The sequence below is a fragment of the Pseudopodoces humilis genome, chromosome 21, assembly GCF_049639895.1.
Source record: "Pseudopodoces humilis isolate 2021_Gansu_Grassland_sample_001 chromosome 21, ASM4963989v1, whole genome shotgun sequence".
Taxonomy (NCBI): Eukaryota; Metazoa; Chordata; class Aves; order Passeriformes; family Paridae; genus Pseudopodoces; species Pseudopodoces humilis.
This window is the reverse complement of record NC_142220.1, coordinates 6,447,160-6,465,741: the sequence shown is the minus strand read 5'-3', so window position 1 is coordinate 6,465,741 and position 18,582 is coordinate 6,447,160. Positions and strand designations below refer to the sequence as shown.

Below are 18,582 nucleotides of genomic sequence, written 5' to 3'. Positions count from 1 at the left end.
TCTTCTCTCAGGTAACAAGTGACAGTGCATAAGCTGCACCAGGGGAGCTTTAGGTTGGACATTAGGAAAAATTTCTTTATTGAAAGAGTAATTAGACATTGGAATGGGCTGCCCAGGGAGTTGTCACTGTCCCTGGGGGTGTCTGAGGAAAGACTGGATGTGGCAGTCAGTGCCATGGTCTGGCTGACAAGGAGATGTTGTTTCACGGGTTGGACCCCGTGGTCTCGGGTGTTGTCCAGCCCCGCTGATCCCGTGGTTCTGTGAACGCCCCATCCCGCGCGTGTTGCGGCCGTGGTGGCCGTTCCCGGGACTACATCTCCCGGCGGCCCCCGCGGCGCGCAGGCGCAGTGCGGAGCCGGCGGCAGCGGGTGAGGCGGCGCGGCGGGAGTCGGCCCAAGGCCGGACCGCCCCGCTCCCACCGGGCTCGGCTCGGAGCCCCCGCCGGTGGCCGCCACGGGCGGGGCCGGGAGCTGCGGGCCAGAGGGAGTAGTGCAGAAAGGCATCTGTGTGTCCCGTGGGGTGAGGAGGGGGCTGTGGGCCTTGCCGTGAGGGACTGTGGGCTGGGGGCTGAGTGTGGGTGGGGCTCACTTCCCCTGTGTGCTCCTGGCCAGGCTGGGGACAGCCGGCAGGCATGGTGGGTTACGACCCCGAAGCCAAGTGCGTGTCCACGGCGGAAGCGGCTGTAGCGGGATCAGCGTCTGGCTTGGTCACTCGGGTCCTTGTCAGCCCCTTGGATGTCCTCAAGATCCGCTTTCAGGTACCTCGCTCGCGGCGTGCCCGGGGGCGGGGATGAGCGAGCCTGTCAAGGAGCAGAGCTGATCCGGTCCTGGGTGAGCGGTTCACCTGTGTAGGCAGAGAGCACTCAGTCCACTCGTTAGCCCTCACCTTCGCTGTGTACAGCCTATGCAAGGAAGTAGGGCTATCTTGTGTCCACCACTTCTATTTATACAACCTAACTTGTGTGGGAATGGAATCTTGTGTTTCACAGAGTTTGTTCTTCTTGTGAATGACTTCCACTCTCTGACTGAATTTCACCATCATCCCTCCTGCTTATCTTTGTGTTCATGCACGTTTTTATTATTTTAGAGCCCTTCATAAATAACATCCCAGTCAGGTCTGAATGTGGGAAGGCAGTGTCATCCCTTAGCATTGGCTGGCTGACAGGGTTGTGAATTCCTGAACCAGACACTTGAACCAGTGCTGAAGTGTGAAATTGAAAATATTTTCTCCCATTTCCTTCAGCTCCAGATCGAGCAGCTCTCCTCCAGAAACCCCGCGGCCAAGTACCACGGCATTGTGCAAGCTGTGCAGCGCATCTTCCAGGAGGAGGGCTTGACAGCCTTCTGGAAGGGCCATGTTCCTGCTCAGTTCCTTTCAGTTGGTTTCGGAGCTGTTCAGGTGAGGGGACCAGGCATCACCTGGGCACACTGTGACTACACAGGACACGGCTCTGCTCCCTCAGACCGTCTGTGTTCAGGAGTGGGAAGGTTGTATAGCTGTATACAGCTGGTATATAATTCCTAAGTTAATATTCCTGAGCTTGCTGAATAGCCTGGAGCACAGCAAGAGCAAACTAAGCTCTAGCTGGTGTCATAGATAAGCTGTCTCTACTCCCAACACTTGGCTTAGCTGTTCATGCTCCAAGCTTGGGCAGATTTTTGCCTCTAGTCATGCTGTCACCCTAGGGACTGGTTAGGAAAAAATCAGTGAAGCTGATGAGGGTGTTTTATACAGCATTGTTAGGCTTAATTTGTAAATATTAACAGCTTTAGGAGCAGTGGCTGAAAGGGTAAAGGACAGCATATCTGTGACATAGCAAACGTTCTTCTGGATCCACAGAATATTAAAATGAGTTTTTCACTTTTTCTAAGTGCAAGAATTAGCAGAAGTATCAGACACCAGAGTATCTCAGGCATTCCCCCGGCAGCTTAGTGGTTTTTATACGTTGCAAGTTGGGGAGGGCTTTTGAAGGACATAGAAGATGGTAACAAGCTGGGAGGGATGGAGCTGTTGGTGAAATGAGAGAGGAGTGGGAGCCCTGTGTGAGTCATAAGGAGCGGCTTCCTGACCCGTGCGCTTTTGTTTCTGCAAGTTCATGGCATTTGAGAGCCTGACAGAACTGGTGCACAACGTCACCTCCTTCAACACCCGTGACTCCTTCGTGCACCTGGTGTGCGGGGGCCTGGCTGCCTGCACAGCCACGGTCGCAGTGCAGCCTGTGGACACGCTGCGCACCCGCTTTGCTGCCCAGGGTGAGCCAAAGGTGAGCTTAGATTCTATATTGTCATCCATAGCAGTACCAATATTGCACAGGTCTGAAGAGGTTTGAAAGCACAGTATTGTGGGTTAAAATGAAGGAGCAGGTGCTGTTACGGCCAGTGTTTGCACTGTTGCCAAGTTATCCTCTGTGCTCTTGACACAGCTTTCCTAATTGTGTTTTGCTGCTTCTGATCCTGACAGGTGATGCAGAAAGGAGAAACTGTCTTCAACAGGATAACTCAATTTTTGCTTTGTCTGTTGGCTTTTTATAGAACCCTCTCCCCAGGCCGTTGAACATTGCATTTTTGAAACTTTTCACATGCAAAAACTCATGTTTAGATAATGATGGGAATGATACTTGAAACCAGTCACTTTTCACCTGTGCTTCATGTTCTTATTTACACAAGAATTGGTCTCTGTGCTAACTAGGTCTGTAATAATGAGATAGATTTGTATCAGAGCCATTTCTGTATTTAGCCTGCAGTAGAATTACAGTATGTATTGTATGAATTGTGTTGCAGGAGTTAAGAACTCTTAAAAGAAAAATAATCATGTTTGTGATGCAGGTGGTCTCAGGACTCAGCTCCATGCTTTGTTTCCTTTAAGTTACAAGGGCTTAACAGAGAACATTGTGAGGGTGTGGAAAATCACCTTGCTTATTACTTTGTGCTGAAGACAGTCAATTGTATTTTGGGCAGTGGGAAATTCCTGTACCCATTACTGGAAAATTACCTGACCTTTGGTTTGCTGTTTTTAAGTTCACTGAAAAGTCACTCAGCCTCTTCCTTCTTGTCCAGATCTACTCCAACCTTCGCCATGCAGTGGTGACCATGTACCAGACGGAAGGGCCTCGGACTTTCTACAGAGGTTTGACCCCCACACTTGTTGCTATCTTCCCATATGCTGGTTTCCAGTTCTTCTTCTACAACATCCTGCAGCAGTTTTCCAAATGGGTGATTCCAGCAGAAGCAAAGAATGGAGGTAGGAACTTGGGACAGTGATGGCTGCAGTCAGGAGAGAAAGTGGATGAATGTTGGTTTGGGTAGCTGATGTAAGCTCTGTTAGTCCTTTCACATTTTTTGATGCAACATCTGAAAAGTATTTTGATTTCTCACCTCTCATTTTTACCCCTGCACAGAAATGCCAGATTAAGTACAGTGGAGTTCACAAACAGCTTCCATTGTGGAATAAGCGTGATGGAAGTGGGTGGACAGGAAAGTGAAGTGTCACAGACCAGGGTGCTCTTTCTTTAACAGTTACTGATACTGTGGGAAGATAGTGCTGCCATACTCTTTCTGTTTCATTAGTGCTGTGGGGACTACTTGGATTTCCTAAGAAAAAGGAAATGCCTGCAGATTCCAGCACAGCTGTTAGGGAAGAGGGTTCATTTACTCTAATTTAAGGCTCTTGATGTTTTTGTGTTGATCTCTAGCTCCATTGCAAGAGAACGTCATCCTGATGCAACCTGCCACCTTGGCAGTTCTAGATATCCGTGCCTCCTTAAGCGAGAGGAATGCAGCAGCAGCAGCAGCAGCGTGACTTTGTTACTCAATGGAATTTCTTCAGCAGAGGGACTAGACTTTTCAATATCATGCCTGCATATTTAATTTTAGGTGGCAGAGGCTAATGGTGGTTTTGTGCTGGGAGCTCATGTTTGTCAGGAAAAAGTCTAATACAGAACTAATTTCCCACAAGCCTCTGAAATAATCAGGCAGTGTCAGCTTGTGACATTCCAGTCCAGAATGCATCGGGGTACAAGATTTCCAGTGACCAGGCTTTTACTTGGAGGGGGCATGAAAACTTCCATCCACTGGCAGCAAGTTGTCTGGTGACTGGGGATTGGGGTTTTTTGAGCAGAGCAAAACCTTAAGTCAGTGTAATGGCCCAAGAGGGGCTCGCCCTCTGATTCCAACAGACATTGCAAGCCTGAAAAAATACAGCTTGAGATTCTTTGGCTGAAACTATTGCAGAAGAGGTGATGTAACTTCAAAGGACTTTTTCGACCTTACTTCTTGTGAAAAGTGATTTTTAACTTACTTCTTATGGTCTTTAATCAGAATTCCCTGATGATCCTCTTTTTTTTTCCTCCCTGCTATTCTTTTTCCTTTCTGCTTCTCAGCCAATGTTAAAAACCTTGTCTGTGGCAGCTGTGCTGGAGTCATCAGCAAAAGCCTCACGTACCCTTTGGATGTGGTCAAAAAGCGACTGCAAGTGCGTGGCTTTGAGCATGCTCGGGCAGCCTTTGGGCAGGTGAGAAATGCTGGAAATGCTGGATTTTCCTGAGCATGGAGCTAGTCCAGTGCACTGGAATGCAGTGACAATCCACCAGTGGTACCTGTTGAGTTCATATCTGGGTTGGGAGTTCCCAGTGAGCACTGGTGTAATTTAATAATGTGAATTTATACATGAACATACTGGGTTTATTTTACGATAGGTCCCAGCAGGGACCTTTCCAACATACCTGTGCTCTGGCTTGTTATCCTTCTCCATCAACTGTGTCTTGGAGCTAGGGACAAGTCAGGCAAGCAGAGGGGTTTTAATTTTCTAGCTGCAGCTTGTGTTTTCTGATTCAGAACCAAATTACTAGCAGAGGATGACACTGACTCTGTGCTGGAGTCACTTGGCTGTCAGGCTTCTCTTCTGCAATTAATATTTTGACATGAGAAATAGGCACCAAGTGTTCAACATGTGTTTTATGTATGAGAATAGCCTGGAATTCAAAACAAATTAAATACTCTGGTGTTCTTTAACACCCTTGTTACCACCTTGAAATGTGCTTGAAGACAAATACAGATCTTTCAAGAAACTTTCTCTTTTTTTCTATGAAATGTGGAAATTTTCTCTTTTCCTTAAAATTACTTGGATCTGAGAAGGAAATCAGTCCTGAGAAGGAATCAGAAGAAACTCTGGAATAGAATTTTGATGTCTCAGCCCACTGCATTGGATGATTTTCCTCTTGCAGTGAGATACAGAATTTGTTCTTAGCATTGATGTGTCACAAGATGTTAAAACTGCACAGTGTAACATGACAACATGCAGACAGCTAATTTGGAAACTTCTAAGTGCTGTAGCTGTATTTTCTTTCTGTGAGAAAACTCAAAATTTTTTTCCTTCTTAGACAGTGAAGGAGATAGAAAACAGCAGCTGCACAATATAAAATAATGACTTCACAAACCTGTGCCATAAATTTAAAGTCATGCTCTTGTTGCATACAGAGGTTTTACAGCCATTCAGTGAATGATGTGCATAAATCATTGCTGATGCTAAATGTCTGCATTTCCTCTATCCTGCTCTCTCTAAAGTCTCTGAAACTTTCAGTTAGTTTTAATATTATCCAAGCTGTATGTCAAGATAATGTTTCTATGATATAGTATGGGGATCTTTGTGGTTTTTTCCAGTTGTCCTGAAGTTTTCCTGTTTGACCTTGTTGCCATTTCTCTCCCAGGTACGGACGTATGGGGGTTTCCTGGACTGCATGAGGCAGATCATGCGAGAGGAGGGCCCAGGTGGGTTCTTCAAGGGCCTCTCTCCCAGCTTGCTGAAGGCTGCCTGCTCCACCGGCCTCATCTTCTTTTGGTACGAACTGTTCTGCGGCCTCCTGTGCACCATGAAGAGCCCCGAGAGCACAAAGAGGCAGGAAGGATGAAAGGGACATGTGTGGCTGCCTGCTGTTATCCTCAGGAGGGGAGACTGCTCTGTCACGAGCATGTTGGAAACGTCAGAGCTCCCAGAGCTCCCCTAGCCTGTGGGGAATCACCTCCTGGGACCAAGCAGATGGAGAAGGCAACTGCAGTTCTGCTGAAGACACTGAACTGCTTGGCAGGGAGCCGTTCAACAGAGCACTTTTCTTCTGTCTTCTGTCATATCGGTGCACATTTAGTGGGGAGAGGGGGAACCAACAGACCACTCCCTAGCAATGCCTGTGCTCTGGAATGGCACCCGATAAAGCAGGTGAATCCCTGAAGCTTGCCCTGGATCCCAGAGGAGGGATTCTGGCCCAGCCTAGTGCTGCTTAACCAACTAAACACCACTTCCTAGTACTGCATCTGCACAGTTTTATTCCCTTGCTCTGTGCCTGCTGTTTGCACCAGATCCTTGTCATGGTGTTGCACAGGTCGCTCTGGTGTGAAGTCAGGTAAAGCCACATTAGGGTACAAACCCTCAGTTTTCCTTTCCTTTGCTGCCAGCTGCTGCTGCTTGGTCACAGCTTGCTGGCTGAGCATTTTTTGTCGTCTTCAACACAGTATCTTCTCTGATCATGCTGGACTAGACTTCCTTTAACTCCAGTGACCTTGATTGTACGCTGAATTCCCATTTCTCTTCCTGGGTGTCTGGCCATACATCTCTTAGAGATTTGCAGTGCCTCACTGACACTTTTTTACAAGCAAACCTGCATATTAAGAGGGCCAGTCTGAGGGGATTCAATGCACAAATCCAATTTTTACTTCAGGGTTCTTTGCTTCAAAGCAGTGAATAAACAAATGCTGTATGGAGTTAAATAATTATTCTAAGTTGGAATAATGAAGGGAAAGTCCTGTGTAAACTAGTGATTTTTTTATCATTATTTATTTAGTTGCACCTTTGAATGTGTCTAACTAGTATATCTGTAGTGGCCTCAAAATATATTTCAGAACCTCAGTCCTGCACTGGTGCTAGCAGATGAAAATGTTTTGACAATATTTGCTGAAGTGAAAGGAACGAACATCAAATGGGAATTGGTTGGCTGAGCGTGGTGTTTCACATGAGTGATTAAATTAGATAGAAAAGCATTTTTCTGGAGTTCGAAAGGTTTTATGAGTGCTTACAAAAACTGACAAAACCTACCAACAACTCTGATTTACACAACAGTGGAAAAGAGGAAAATTACTTTCTTACTCTTATTTAATGCTGGTTTTTTTTCAAGCCTAGCAGGGTGTGGCTGGACTGTGTGGGAGGCAGTGTTCCCAGCCCTGCCGTACAAAAGCGTTCCTCATCTGCAAGGGGTGGATAAGGCAAGCACTGCAGTTATTTGGAGGATGGTTTGATGGTTCTTAATACAGAGCTTTTGCCAGCTCTTTTGCAGTATTCAGGGTGTTAATCCCAAATGGTCTGGCCAAATTCCAGCATGAGCAATTCCATTCCATTGACGAAACTTCTCCTGGCAATTTTGAGCATATCAGCATTGCTCACTTATCCTGAGCTATTGTCAGAGGCTGTTTTTAAAAAACAGCTGTTTGACTAGTGGCTGAGGTATCTGGAAAAATTCCTTGCAATCCCAGGCTGAATAACTTTGTGTCTGTTACAGGTTTGAGATCTTGGAGTACAAAGTTAACTGCAGGTGACTGAGCTGCATAAAATTAAGTTCATTGCGTAGTGTCAGTGTCAGGCAGGAGGCCAATATGTGAGTCTTAAAGAGGGAGAGAGCTGCATATACTCTAAAAATGACTGTTTTGTTTAGAGCAGAAAATGTGGAGTTTCTCCAAGTGGCTCGATCCTATTGGCATTTTTCTGTGTTAAGCTCTTCTGAGATTCCTCAAAATCTTCTTAGCAATGTTTAGCCTTTGTTTATTGTTCATCTGTTGTTCTTGGAAAGACATGATAAAGAGTAATGAACTCAGCCTCATGACATCCTTCTGAGGGAGAGAAATGTCTCTTTTCAAAACAGACACAAACAGGTTGACTTTGTTACTGTCTTGTTGCTGATGAGAGGAATGCCGTCATGGTTAGCAGGGACAGGCCAGAGCAGAAAATGTTCAGTGCTGACCTAGGCTTCCTTAGAAAATGGGGATTCATCCATCCTGTCTAAACATTGCAAGACTCGTCTTCCATTTTTTGTCAGAGAGCTGCTGTTAAACCACACAAAATAGGGGGAAACTGGTTGGGAACTCAGCAGCAGGAAAGAACAGGCAGATCTGTGCTCTGTTAAGATGATGTTCCTTGAGGCTGCTGTGGAGCTTGGGGTGATGCTGACATGGGCAGCTTTGGCTGCTCCACAGAGAGGGCAGCTCTAGAGAGTATGGAGCAGCTTTTCCTCTCTGGGGTCATTTTTTCCTCTACTCTGCATTAACTGAGCTTGCCTCCACCCAACAGATGGCAAAACCAGATTTTAAGTTGTGCCTGTCTGGCCAGGCTGTGGTAGAAGCACTCCCTGGTCAGAGGTTTTGGGCTGTGAATCACAAATGTGAGGTGCATAAAGGCATCTGGGCTTCCTCTGAGAGGGAGAAAAGATGTGAGAACCTCAACAATATTAGGAGCTGCATCCAACAATCACTTCTTCATCTCTGATCAGCAGCATCTGTCCCTCATAGATTTCTCATGTGCACTTTGCTGGGGAAAGCACTGTAAGAGGAATGTTGATTTCTCTGTGGGATTGAGGCTGAATGAAGCACTAGGAGAACAGGTCTTATTTCTCATGCTGCTCTGACAAAACACATGCTGTTAGGAGCTAAATCTCTTAGAATTAGAGGAGCAGGAGATGGGAGAGATCTGTAGTCACCTTGTTCTCTTGGTGCTGGGACAGATTTGCTCTTGGAAGCTTGCGCACTCCTGTTCAGTGTGAAGGGACTCAATATGGTGAATGCCTCACTGTGAGACTTGGCCGATTTTTGGCCACTGGGATTTCTTTCCAAGCTAATCCTATCACCAGGGATTTGCCTGCAGTTCACCTCACAAGCTGCTCAGCAGTTGCGTTTGTTTTCTTCTAGTGCCTTTTACAATGAGAACATCCAAAAGCTCTATAGCAAGCAGAGCATTGGCAAGGAGCTGTGCCATGGTTGTTCGCAGCTCCAGTGAGCCGGACTCAGACACACAAGATCTGCGAGGAACATGCTGCTTCCTGCAGTGCTGGCTGGCTCACTGGGTTCCTAGGACAGCCCCACTCTCAGGATGCTCATCCAGAGCTGCACAGCATCATTTTTGACAAGAAACGAATGTTTTGCAGTTGGGACTGGAATAGATCATATTTAATTTGGATTTAAGTTTCTCTTGTGATGTAGAAACTGTAAGTGTGGCATTTTGCTGTGTTGTCTGAGTGGATCTTTTTTTTGCAGCTGCTGTTTCCTGAAAGCATCCAAGCGCAACACACAAAGTGTGCCTACCTTTAAGACAAGGTAAATTAAATATTTTGTTATGCAATGTCTCAGTGCAGCTGGTTTATTCTTTTCCTCTTCGTGCTGGACCCTGCAAGGAACATCGTGGCCCTCCTGCTGCCTGAAAGGGAGGATAATCAGGGCCCAGAGCTTGGGGCAACAGGAGCCATTTGGACTTCTCTTCCCATTGCAGGCTTGTGGGTGCTCCTCAGCTGGAGGCAGAACTGTACCTTCTGTGTTATCACTGTTGAGGACTACACCAAAAGAGGTCAGACAAGGGGGATTTTTTTTCAGCCCAGTCCCACTGGTGTGTCCTAGAGGGGGTTTTGGAACTGTGGTAGCCAGTCCTGAGCCTCACACCCCGGTGGATGAGTTCAGGCTTTCTTTGTATCCATCCAGGCCATGCAGTGCTACAGAAACTGTTCCCAAACTATTTGTTCTGTGCTCCCTCAGCCCTTCCCTGGTTTCAGCAGCCTGGCTACTCTTTGATGAAGGCTTCATCCCCTGCGGGGTCTTCCCTTACGAAATTGATGAGATTTGAGAGAAAAACGTGAAGTGTGTTATACCATGCTCAGCTGTTGTTGCAGTACGTTGGTTTAGTGCATCTCCCCTTTCCTTTGTTTATACTATATTTTTTTATATATCAGTCGGCTGCAGCCTGTCCTGGCCCGGAGGGAAGGGCGGAATTCAGGCGTAGAGCGCCGGGACAGCCCCGCGGGGGATCGGGGCAGAGGGGCGAGCGCTGCCCGCGACCCATCGGTGGGTGGAGTCGGAAAAGCAGAGGTCGTGTCCGGGAGGGTGTCGGGGGAGCCCGGGAGTTTGCCGAGGGGCAGCCGGCCCTCGGGCGCTCAGCCCGCCGTGCCCCGGAGCTCGCAGGCGGTGGCGCTGCCGCAGCTCCCGCCGCTCCCCCGCCCGGCCCGGCCCGGCCCGGCCCGCCCCCGGCTCGGGCGAGGAAATGACCTAAGAGGAAACCTGGGCCGTGCCGGGAGGGCGCGGGGCTCGGGAGGTGCCGGCGATGTCCCGGCGGCCGGAGGACACAGCGGGGGCGGCGGGCAGGTCGGTGGGGCTGCGCCCGGCTCCCTCTGCCCTGCCCGAGGCAGCGCGGGGGCTGCTTTCCCCGGGATCCGCCTCTTCCTCCGTCCCGTGGCCTTTGGGGTTTTGCCAGCCGGGGGGCTCGAGCGACGGGAGGCAGCGGCGAGGGTTCCTGGGGGCTCCGGTGGTCCAGCTGCCCCGGGCAAGAGGCGTCTCGGTGCTGGGGTTCCACTTGCGGCTCGGCGGGGATGGGATATGGGGTCCGGGGGCTCACAGAGCCCCTGGGGTAGACACTGTGGGGTGGCAGAGGAGACTCTGCTCTTCTCCCTCTTCTTGTAGCGGCCAGGACTTGTCCAGCCCATACTGCCAGGCGTGACCCTGTAGGTCACAGGTGCCCCGGCACCTGAGCTGGTGAATCACCGGCGGATTGAGGGTGCTGACCCCAACCGTGCCAGCCCTCGGGACCGCTCGTCCAGCAGGGGCCAGTGGCAGAGTAGCAGTCGGTACCCACAAGTGTCCCGTGTCACCCACTGCCACCAGCCCTTCCGGATAAGGTGGTGCTGGCAGGAGGGTCTCTATTGCAGGCGCGACCTGGCTGGCTCGGTGTTGGCACGCTGTGGTTTGCTCTGGGCAGAGCTATTCGGCACCGCAGTTCAAAGCGGCCGTGGCCGTCCCAGGGAGCCGTGGAACGGCAGCTCCGGGAGAGGAGCCGGGCGGTGGCGGCGGGCGCTGCCGGACGGGCTCGGGCGCTTCACGCTGCGCTCCGTGAGGCACCGTGCTCTCGCCAAGTTCCTGCTGAGTGGAGATGCTGCCGGTGGGACACGGGGCTGCTGCGGATCTCGGTCTGCTCCACTGGCAGCATGGCATGAGTGCAGCTGGAGAGAGAGGAGAAGTCGGCTAGGAAGGTGTTTGCCAACCAGGCACGGCACGGAGGGCAGCCAGCTGCCTGGGAATCCACCTGGGAAAGAAACCTCTGTGCCAGTGCCAGGGTGAGAGCTTCGGCTGTGAGAGCAGCGTCGGCAGGTGGTCACCCCCATGGGGCTGCTCTCTGCTCTGAGTTACTGTTCTTCTGTATGTGAGGGAACTGCCCACGGTACCTGTCCCGTGCCCCTAAAGGCTCCTGGGCTTTCATCCTGTTTGCAGAGAGGGGTGAGTAATGGCCGAGGAATTTTGACGAGCTGGCAAAACTCATTTGGCCGATTGCCTTCTCCTGTTCGCGCTGCTGGTCTAGCCAGCCCTGCATTTCCATCCAGCAGATCCTGTGTGAGTCAAAGCAAGCCCTTCCTCTCTGTGCCATGCATACACTGCTGCTGTCTTCACTGGATTATGAAGCAGAAGAAAACCAAACTAGAGACTAGTTAGGAGCACTGCTGGTGCTGCAGAGCAATGCTTGACTGCAGAGAGATGTGAGAGATGGGAGCTGTTGCTGTTGGGGATTTGGCTGCTGAGTTTGCTGTGTTGTGCTGGGAGCTGAGGGAGGCTGGCTCTGGTGCAGGAGAGGTGCTCCGGTGAGCGTGTGTTGGATGCTTTTGTATTTGCGTTGATTCTTACCAGATTTTTGTATGAAAGCTACTGAATTGGTATTTAAAAGGCCCAAGGGAGCAGTGTGTGCCTTCCTGTGATATAGCCACATATATTTTGTGTGTATTTTGGATCTGCTTTGCCTGTAATATATCAGAAAGATATAAAGGCTCTGAAGTTGTATTATCAGCTGGTAGGAGACAAGGATTTAAAAGATGTGGGAATCCAGGGGTGGAGTTGGTGCCCTAGTAAAAAGAGGAGCTTCCTTGGGGTGGGGAGCTGTCAGGAAACAGCTTATGCTTCAACACTACCTGGAATGTGCAGAATGGCAAATGGACGAAGGTTTGCCTCTGTCCAACTAAGCTCTGTGCTCCTTCCCCAGGGACTGTCACTAGCTCATCCATTGCCCTGACTCTTGCCCTTGGAGGAAAATAGTCATGGGGGAAACGGGGAAAGAAGAGTACAAAATACAGTCCTTCGACTCCGAGACTCAGAAGCTGCTGAAAACAGCCCTCAAAGGTCAGTAGGTTTTTATGAGCTCCTCTGCCACACAGGGTTTCTGCACCATTTAATGGAACTGTACAGGGCCCTGCAAAGACCTTGGTTGTTTTCCAGGTGCTTCAAAGCAATCAGGGGCCAAAGAGGGCTGGGTCCTGACAGTATTCCTCTTCTCTGCAGACCCCAGTAATGTGGACCTGGAGAAAGTGGCCAATATTATAGTGGACCAGTCCCTCAAAGACTCTGTGTTCAGCAAGGAGGCTGGGCGCATCTGCTACACCATCATCCAGGTGAGAGCTCATGTCTGGACAGTGAAACACCTGGGCTCTTGTGTGGGTTGTCCCTGGGCTGGGCCAGGAGGGGCTTTGCCCCAGTCACATTCTCTGAGTCCTTGCCCCTCTCTCCTCTCCTGCCACTTGCCCCATGCAGTGGCAGCATCCAGAAGAGCAGTGGGCCAGCACAGGCAGCGAGTTGCAGTTTTTCTGCCTCTCTGGGAATCACAGGATTCCATCTGTGTGGTACTGCATCCCCCAGCTTCTCTGGCACCCCCATTTCATCCCTCCATCCTGTTTTTGTTGGCTTATAGGCAGAGAGCAAACAAGTTGGCCAGAGCATCTTCCGGAGGAGCCTGCTGAACCGGCTGCAGCAGGAGTACAAGGACAGGGAGGAGCTGCGCACCCGCTCACTCCAGGCCTGGATCTGTTACGTCACCTTCATCTGCAACATCTTTGACTACCTGAGGGTGAGGAGCTGGAGCAGGAGCAGCCAACTGCTGCTGCTTGGAGTGCCAGAAGGGCCTGGCCATCCCAGGATACCCGAGCAGGCGTGTTGGGTGGGTGTTGTACAGAGCCCCAGGGCCATGGGGGCCAGAGCTGGTTCTTAGCACAAGGATGCTGACAGGGCTGGTGAGGCAGAGGAAGTCTTCAGGAACAGTCACAAAGTCTCAGCTTCCTCATTTTGTACCTGGTGTCTGAAATCCCTTGATTTGCCTGCTCCAAGATGTCCCAGACTGGACTGGTTAGCTGCTGTGAGGTTTGCTAATAGAATTTGGCTTCAGGCCTTTGTGCAGTGTGTAAACTTTGAATTCCTGTTTGGAGTAGATGTAAAAATGGTGCAAGTAGAGCTTCAGGCAGGAAAAATACTGTTGAAACAAGTGTATTTCCCATGGCTACCTGCTTAAATTTAAAAATAGATTTTTTTTTTTTACATCATTTGTTCAGCTCCTCTGGTTCCTGGAGACTCAAATGTCTGAACTCTGATGTAAATCCCACTAATACAGCACAAGTAAATACTGCTCCCTTCTTCCTTGGAGAGCAGCAAGGGAATAACTATGTAAAATAGCTGCAGACTCTCTTCTGGCCCCAGGCTGACAGTGCTCCACTCTCCTTGCAGGTGAACAATATGCCCATGATGGCTCTGGTGAACCCTGTGTATGACTGCCTGTTCAGGCTGGCACAGCCCGACAGCCTGCAGAAGGAGGAGGAGGTGAGTGCAGGGAAGAGCTGCTGATGTGCCTGCTGTCCTGCCAAGGACCTGTAAAAAGCACAGTCCAGGGGGTGCAGAGGAACCTCCATTTCTTTGTGCTCAGCCATCTGCTCTTCCTTCTGAAGGTGGACTGCTTGGTCCTGCAGCTCCACCGCATTGGTGAGCAGCTGGAGAAGATGAATTCCCAGCGGATGGATGAACTCTTCTCCCTCCTCCGAGATGGCTTCCTTCTGCAGGAGGGGCTCAGCTCCCTGTCCCAGCTCCTGCTGCTGGAGATCATTGAGTTCCGGGCTGCTGACTGGAAGATGACGGATGCTGCCCAGAAATATTATTACAGTGAAGTGACAGATTAACCTCCTGCAGCAGAGGAGTCCCCAGCACCTTCACCAGCAAGCTTCGTACCAAGTTGGAATTTTTCACATTAATTTTCTAGCACTTCCTGTAAATAGGATTTATACTGGCTAGAGCCTCTCTGCACCTACTGTCAGATGCAGCTGGTCCTAGTCTGACTTTGGAGGTTCAGAACAGAGGGAAGGACACACTTCACCCAGAAAGTTTTCCCACTGATTTTGTCTTAATATTGGGCTACTGCTAGCAAAGGGCTCGAGAGGCTTCTAGCTCACACCAGCATTTTTTATGAGTGTTAAGGAAAGCACAGTTTAGGCTGAGAACATTTTGCTTCACTCCAAAGCCAGCAGAGCTGTGGGAGGCAGCAGGGAAATCTCCCAGCTCAGGTTGTACCTGGTTCTCTGGGGCAGGTCACAGAACACATCATGGCCTCACAAACTCAACCAAGTGCTTTTTTTTCCCAGACTCCTTCCAGCATGCTGGCTGCACCTGCATGCACACAGCCTCTCCAACAGCCAGGAATAGCTGCCACGGGGCAGCCTGCAACAGGACAGGTCCCTGAGTACATGTAGGAATGGGTTTTATAGGTTTTATACAGTAACTGTCATTTTTTTTCAGAATTGTGCAAGTTTCAGCTACAGTATATTTCTTATAAGAATGGGTGAGGAAGAAACAAAATAGTCTATTGAAGGATTTTTTCTAATAAAAGTTTTCCACTACAGTGTGCCCTGCTTTCTCCCTGTGCAGCTGCTGAGCTCTGAGCAATACTGAAGGGTTGCTCCTAACTGAAGCCCTAAGGTTGTGATAACTCGCTGTCTGCTCCAGTCTAGGATATCAGAGCTTTACACAACCAGGGTAGCTGGAGCAACAGAGACAAAGGTCTGGAGTCAGGAAACCTTTTCCATAAAACTAGTTTTATTTTGTCAACATTTCCATCAAATCTGTGCAGACCATGTTACTGATGACCAAAACCAAAAATCGCCTTTTATTGCCTGTTGTACCAATCCCTGTGGAAGAGGATCCAACTCTGCAGCCACAAACATTGCTGATTTGAGGAGCAGGGAGACTTTCAGATCCCCAGGAAAAAGATTAGTGAAAGATGGTGTTGTTTAGCATTGCTGTAAGAAAAACATCTAAGGCTTGTCTTCACAAGGAAGTGGTTATGAAATAACTGGAGCAGCCCTGCTGGGGCTGGTAACTCCGATTCCCCCTTCCCCCATCCAAACAAGCACAAAGGAAAAGAACCTCGTGGGGATTGTGTGAGCTTTCCCTGGGTTAGATCAGAAGCTGCCTGCAAGGGATATTCCACCTTTCCCTCTCCCAGGCTGCCAGCCCTGGGGCTCTGCTCTCCAGGCCACGACAGCGTGTCCCATGCAGAGTCCCTACCACCAGCGGAAGTGGGCATACGCCCGGTTGGCTTCTGCCATCTTGTGCAGGACATGCTTCTTCTTGATGACAGGCCCCTCATTGTTGAAGGCTAGGAGCAGCTCCTGGGAGAGCTTTTCTGGCATCATCGTGCGGCGGTGCTTGTTCTCCCTGCACTCCGTGATCAACCACTTCATGGCCAGGAAGCGCTTCCGATTGTCTGTCAGCGGGACAGGCACCTGGGAAAGGGTTAAGCCATGGCAGTTATCAGCAACCTGCTCCTCCCCAGCAGCATCACAGCACCAGTGGGCACCTGCAGATGTTCACTGTGCTGCTCTCTGCAGCCAGACCCACTGCCAACAGCTGAGCCCTGCCAGTTCTCCTGCTCTGCCCATAGGAAGTAGCCACTGCTACCAAAAAGGAAATTCTGGCCTGTTCAGGGGGTGGGTCCAGGATGGTTTGGGTTAGCAGAGAAGGGAGATGGTCATCCCATCTCTGCACTGAATACAGGGAAGTCACAGAACCACAGCATGGTTTGGGTTGAAAAGAACTTAAAGATCATCTCACTCCAAATGCCTCCACATCTCACCTCCTTCAGGTCCCAAGAGCTGCAGAGCCTGTACTCAGAGACAGATTCTGCCTGTGTTTTAAATATCCCACTGGATCTATGTGACCCATTTTGCCACATTGACCTGCCCCAAGGGTTTGGGTAGCGTCCCTAGCTAATTCTCTCCCAACCAGATGTGCTCCCAGGCCCCCTTTCACCTGGTAGGTTTTGCCTCCTTTGGTGATGTTGCTGAGCCCGATGATGGGCTGGCAGTTCTTGAGAGCCTGGTGGAAAATGACGTAGGGGTTGCATTCAATTGTCTCCTTCTCATTTTCTGGAGCTTTGTGGTACTTCTCCAGCTGCTTCCTTTTAATGGTCTCCAGAGTCTTGGAAGAAAGGCAAGAAAGAAGACATACAGAGCAAATGGACTCTCCCACTCCATGAGGTTATATCCCATTTTCATCCGAGCAGCTGCTCCTCCAGCCCCAGAGGCAAAAGACCCATTGGGAATTCTTTAACTCAAGTTTTACTTCACCCTCTTCCAGCTCTTCAGTTTCTTTTATCAGTCATTGCACTTTGAGTGGGAGGGATGAGCAGCACAAACCTGTGCCAGAAGCCAGGGAAAGGAAGGGAGAAAGTGGAACCAGGAATAGGGGTCTGTGTATTGAACATCCTCCCCTGCAAAGCCTGGACTCCAGAGCCCGTGTGCTTTTCTGTAACAAGGAATCAGCAGTTAATTGGGAACATTTGGGCAAAATGTGTTCCCATTTCAAGAGATTTCAAGGATGGAACAGATCAGATGGGACCACCAGTTAATACCAGTTGCTGTGGGTTACAGCAGGCTCAAAGCTGTGTCATGTAGGTGACACATATGCAGGACTTCAAGGGCAAGTTATACAGAGGGTAAGGAATAACAGAGCTGCAAAGGTGATCTTTAGAGAAAATTATGCTTTATAATTTTCTGCATTTATCCAAAAGGACACAGGAATACTGAATGATGGAAAGAAAAGCTGCTGGTCTTTGAGCTAAGGAGGCTGGGGTAATGTACATTTTATCAAACAAATCATGGTTTATCAGAGTCATGCTGCGAACAACATGTAGCATAGCAAAACACACCAGGACCACAGAGATGGACTAACTGAGTTCTGGAAATTCCCAATTTCAGTGTGTTTGACATCCCAACCTTCCATTTTAGCTAGTTTTAACATAATAGTGAGAAGAAACATGAGTTCTTACTTGAGACATGAGGCTTCTGGCCAGGATTTTATTTCCACTTTTCATCATCATATTGGTGAATTTACTGTAAACACAAAGATATAATCTGATATGAATTCTGATTTTATCACACACAGAACTAAGCCCCCCACCACCATCCCTTTGTGTTGTTCCCATGGTTTAAGTTGGGTATTCTGGGTGCTGCCAGATCTGCTGTAATTATCAGAAATCACTGCAGGACAATGGACTCATTGATGGGAAAAGATTAACCCAGAATATGGGGACTGTGCTGTAACAAAAGGCAATGTGCAGCCAGAAGGTGAAGGTAGAAGAGGGCAGCACAGTTCTCAGGCATTTTTGGAGAGAGGAGCAGCTGTTGCTTTCTCTGACCTGATCATGGGGTCACTGAACACGGAACTGGAGAGAGCAGGAGGAGCAGCTTTGATGGGTCGAACAACCTTAAGCTCCATTTGTTCCCTTTCCTCCTCAGTCAGCTCCTCTGAAGGTTTCTGATACAATTCCTTTTTCACTTCTGGTTCCAGATAGCTGGGGTTGTAGCGGCTCCATCTCACCGGGATTATCCTGCAGGGAACAAGAGAAGCGGGGCTGTAACCTAGTGCTGTGTCGCGATAGGGATGCAGACAGATGTGGACAGATGTGAGCACGCCTCAGAAGGATATGCTAGATGCGAGAGGCATAACGTGGCAGTGGGGCGAGCAGCTCAATGCAGGATTCTATCCCTTTTTTCACTGTTCCTGTGGCCACGCATTGGAAGCGGCTGCGCAGGGAAGCAGGGGAGTCACCATCCCCGGAGCTGTTTAAGAGGAGTCCGGACCTGGCGCTGGGTGCCCTGGTTTAGGGATTAGAGTAGCAGTGCAGCATGCACGGTAGGCCTGGATGACTCTAGAGGTCTCTTCCAGCTTTGATAGTTCTATGCCTATATGAGCCTGGCAAAAACAGGCGGGCGGCCTGTCCGTGTGCTCCCGGTGTGGCACACACCCTCCCCGCACCCCTCGTGTGCTCCCGGCGAGCCGTCCCCGGGCCTCCCTCCGTGCTTCCCGTGTTTCCGCGGTGGGGAGCAGCCCCCGGGAGTCCCCCGACCCCTCTCCCCGCTCACCGGGGCAGCCAGGCCCGCAACCTTTCCCCCAGCCCCGCCGCGCTGGGCGCCGCCATCTTCCCTGCGCGCGCCGCCGCGCGGGGCGGGGCCACCCGGCTGGGGGCGGGGCCCAGAGCAGGACGCGCCCC

At 50.0% G+C, this 18,582-nt stretch overlaps 3 protein-coding genes across 3 annotated transcripts; 2 read left to right on the top strand and 1 right to left on the bottom strand.

Annotated features, from left to right (window-relative positions):
- Positions 1-414: 414 nt before the first annotated feature.
- SLC25A19 (solute carrier family 25 member 19) lies at positions 415-9,372 on the top strand. The gene is made up of 7 exons (XM_005526759.3): positions 415-519; positions 612-757; positions 1,243-1,398; positions 2,093-2,263; positions 3,057-3,240; positions 4,379-4,509; positions 5,705-9,372. Exons 2-7 carry the CDS (start codon positions 632-634, stop codon positions 5,903-5,905), a joined length of 969 nt encoding a protein of 322 aa, XP_005526816.1. The 5' UTR covers positions 415-519; positions 612-631; the 3' UTR covers positions 5,906-9,372.
- Positions 9,373-10,260: 888 nt separating this feature from the next.
- On the top strand, positions 10,261-14,929 carry MIF4GD (MIF4G domain containing). The gene is made up of 6 exons (XM_005526757.2): positions 10,261-10,382; positions 12,262-12,398; positions 12,558-12,667; positions 12,964-13,119; positions 13,770-13,862; positions 13,988-14,929. The coding sequence occupies exons 2-6, from the start codon at positions 12,317-12,319 to the stop codon at positions 14,213-14,215; spliced, it is 669 nt and encodes a 222-aa protein (XP_005526814.1). The 5' UTR covers positions 10,261-10,382; positions 12,262-12,316; the 3' UTR covers positions 14,216-14,929.
- Positions 14,930-15,103: 174 nt separating this feature from the next.
- On the bottom strand, positions 15,104-18,536 carry MRPS7 (mitochondrial ribosomal protein S7). The gene is made up of 5 exons (XM_005526758.3): positions 18,455-18,536; positions 17,728-17,919; positions 17,359-17,422; positions 16,341-16,508; positions 15,104-15,814 (listed from the first exon to the last, which is right to left on the bottom strand). Exons 1-5 carry the CDS (start codon positions 18,508-18,510, stop codon positions 15,593-15,595), a joined length of 702 nt encoding a protein of 233 aa, XP_005526815.2. The 5' UTR covers positions 18,511-18,536; the 3' UTR covers positions 15,104-15,592.
- Between the last annotated feature and the right edge of the window lie 46 nt (positions 18,537-18,582).

Bases quoted from the DNA above. Each gene is read 5' to 3' on its own strand.
- SLC25A19 (XM_005526759.3), top strand. From the start codon at position 632: ATGGTGGGTTACGACCCCGAAGCCAAGTGCGTGTCCACGGCGGAAGCG. The intron at 1,399-2,092 runs GTGAGGGGACCA...TGTTTCTGCAAG, and splicing joins TTGGTTTCGGAGCTGTTCAG to TTCATGGCATTTGAGAGCCT. The intron at 2,264-3,056 runs GTGAGCTTAGAT...CTTCTTGTCCAG, and splicing joins CTGCCCAGGGTGAGCCAAAG to ATCTACTCCAACCTTCGCCA.
- MIF4GD (XM_005526757.2), top strand. From the start codon at position 12,317: ATGGGGGAAACGGGGAAAGAAGAGTACAAAATACAGTCCTTCGACTCC. The intron at 12,668-12,963 runs GTGAGAGCTCAT...GTTGGCTTATAG, and splicing joins TCTGCTACACCATCATCCAG to GCAGAGAGCAAACAAGTTGG. The intron at 13,120-13,769 runs GTGAGGAGCTGG...CTCTCCTTGCAG, and splicing joins ACATCTTTGACTACCTGAGG to GTGAACAATATGCCCATGAT.
- MRPS7 (XM_005526758.3), bottom strand. From the start codon at position 18,510: ATGGCGGCGCCCAGCGCGGCGGGGCTGGGGGAAAGGTTGCGGGCCTGG. The intron at 16,509-17,358 runs GTAAGAACTCAT...CTTTCTTCCAAG, and splicing joins CCAGAAGCCTCATGTCTCAA to ACTCTGGAGACCATTAAAAG. The intron at 15,815-16,340 runs GTGAAAGGGGGC...ACCCTTTCCCAG, and splicing joins AAGGAGGCAAAACCTACCAG to GTGCCTGTCCCGCTGACAGA.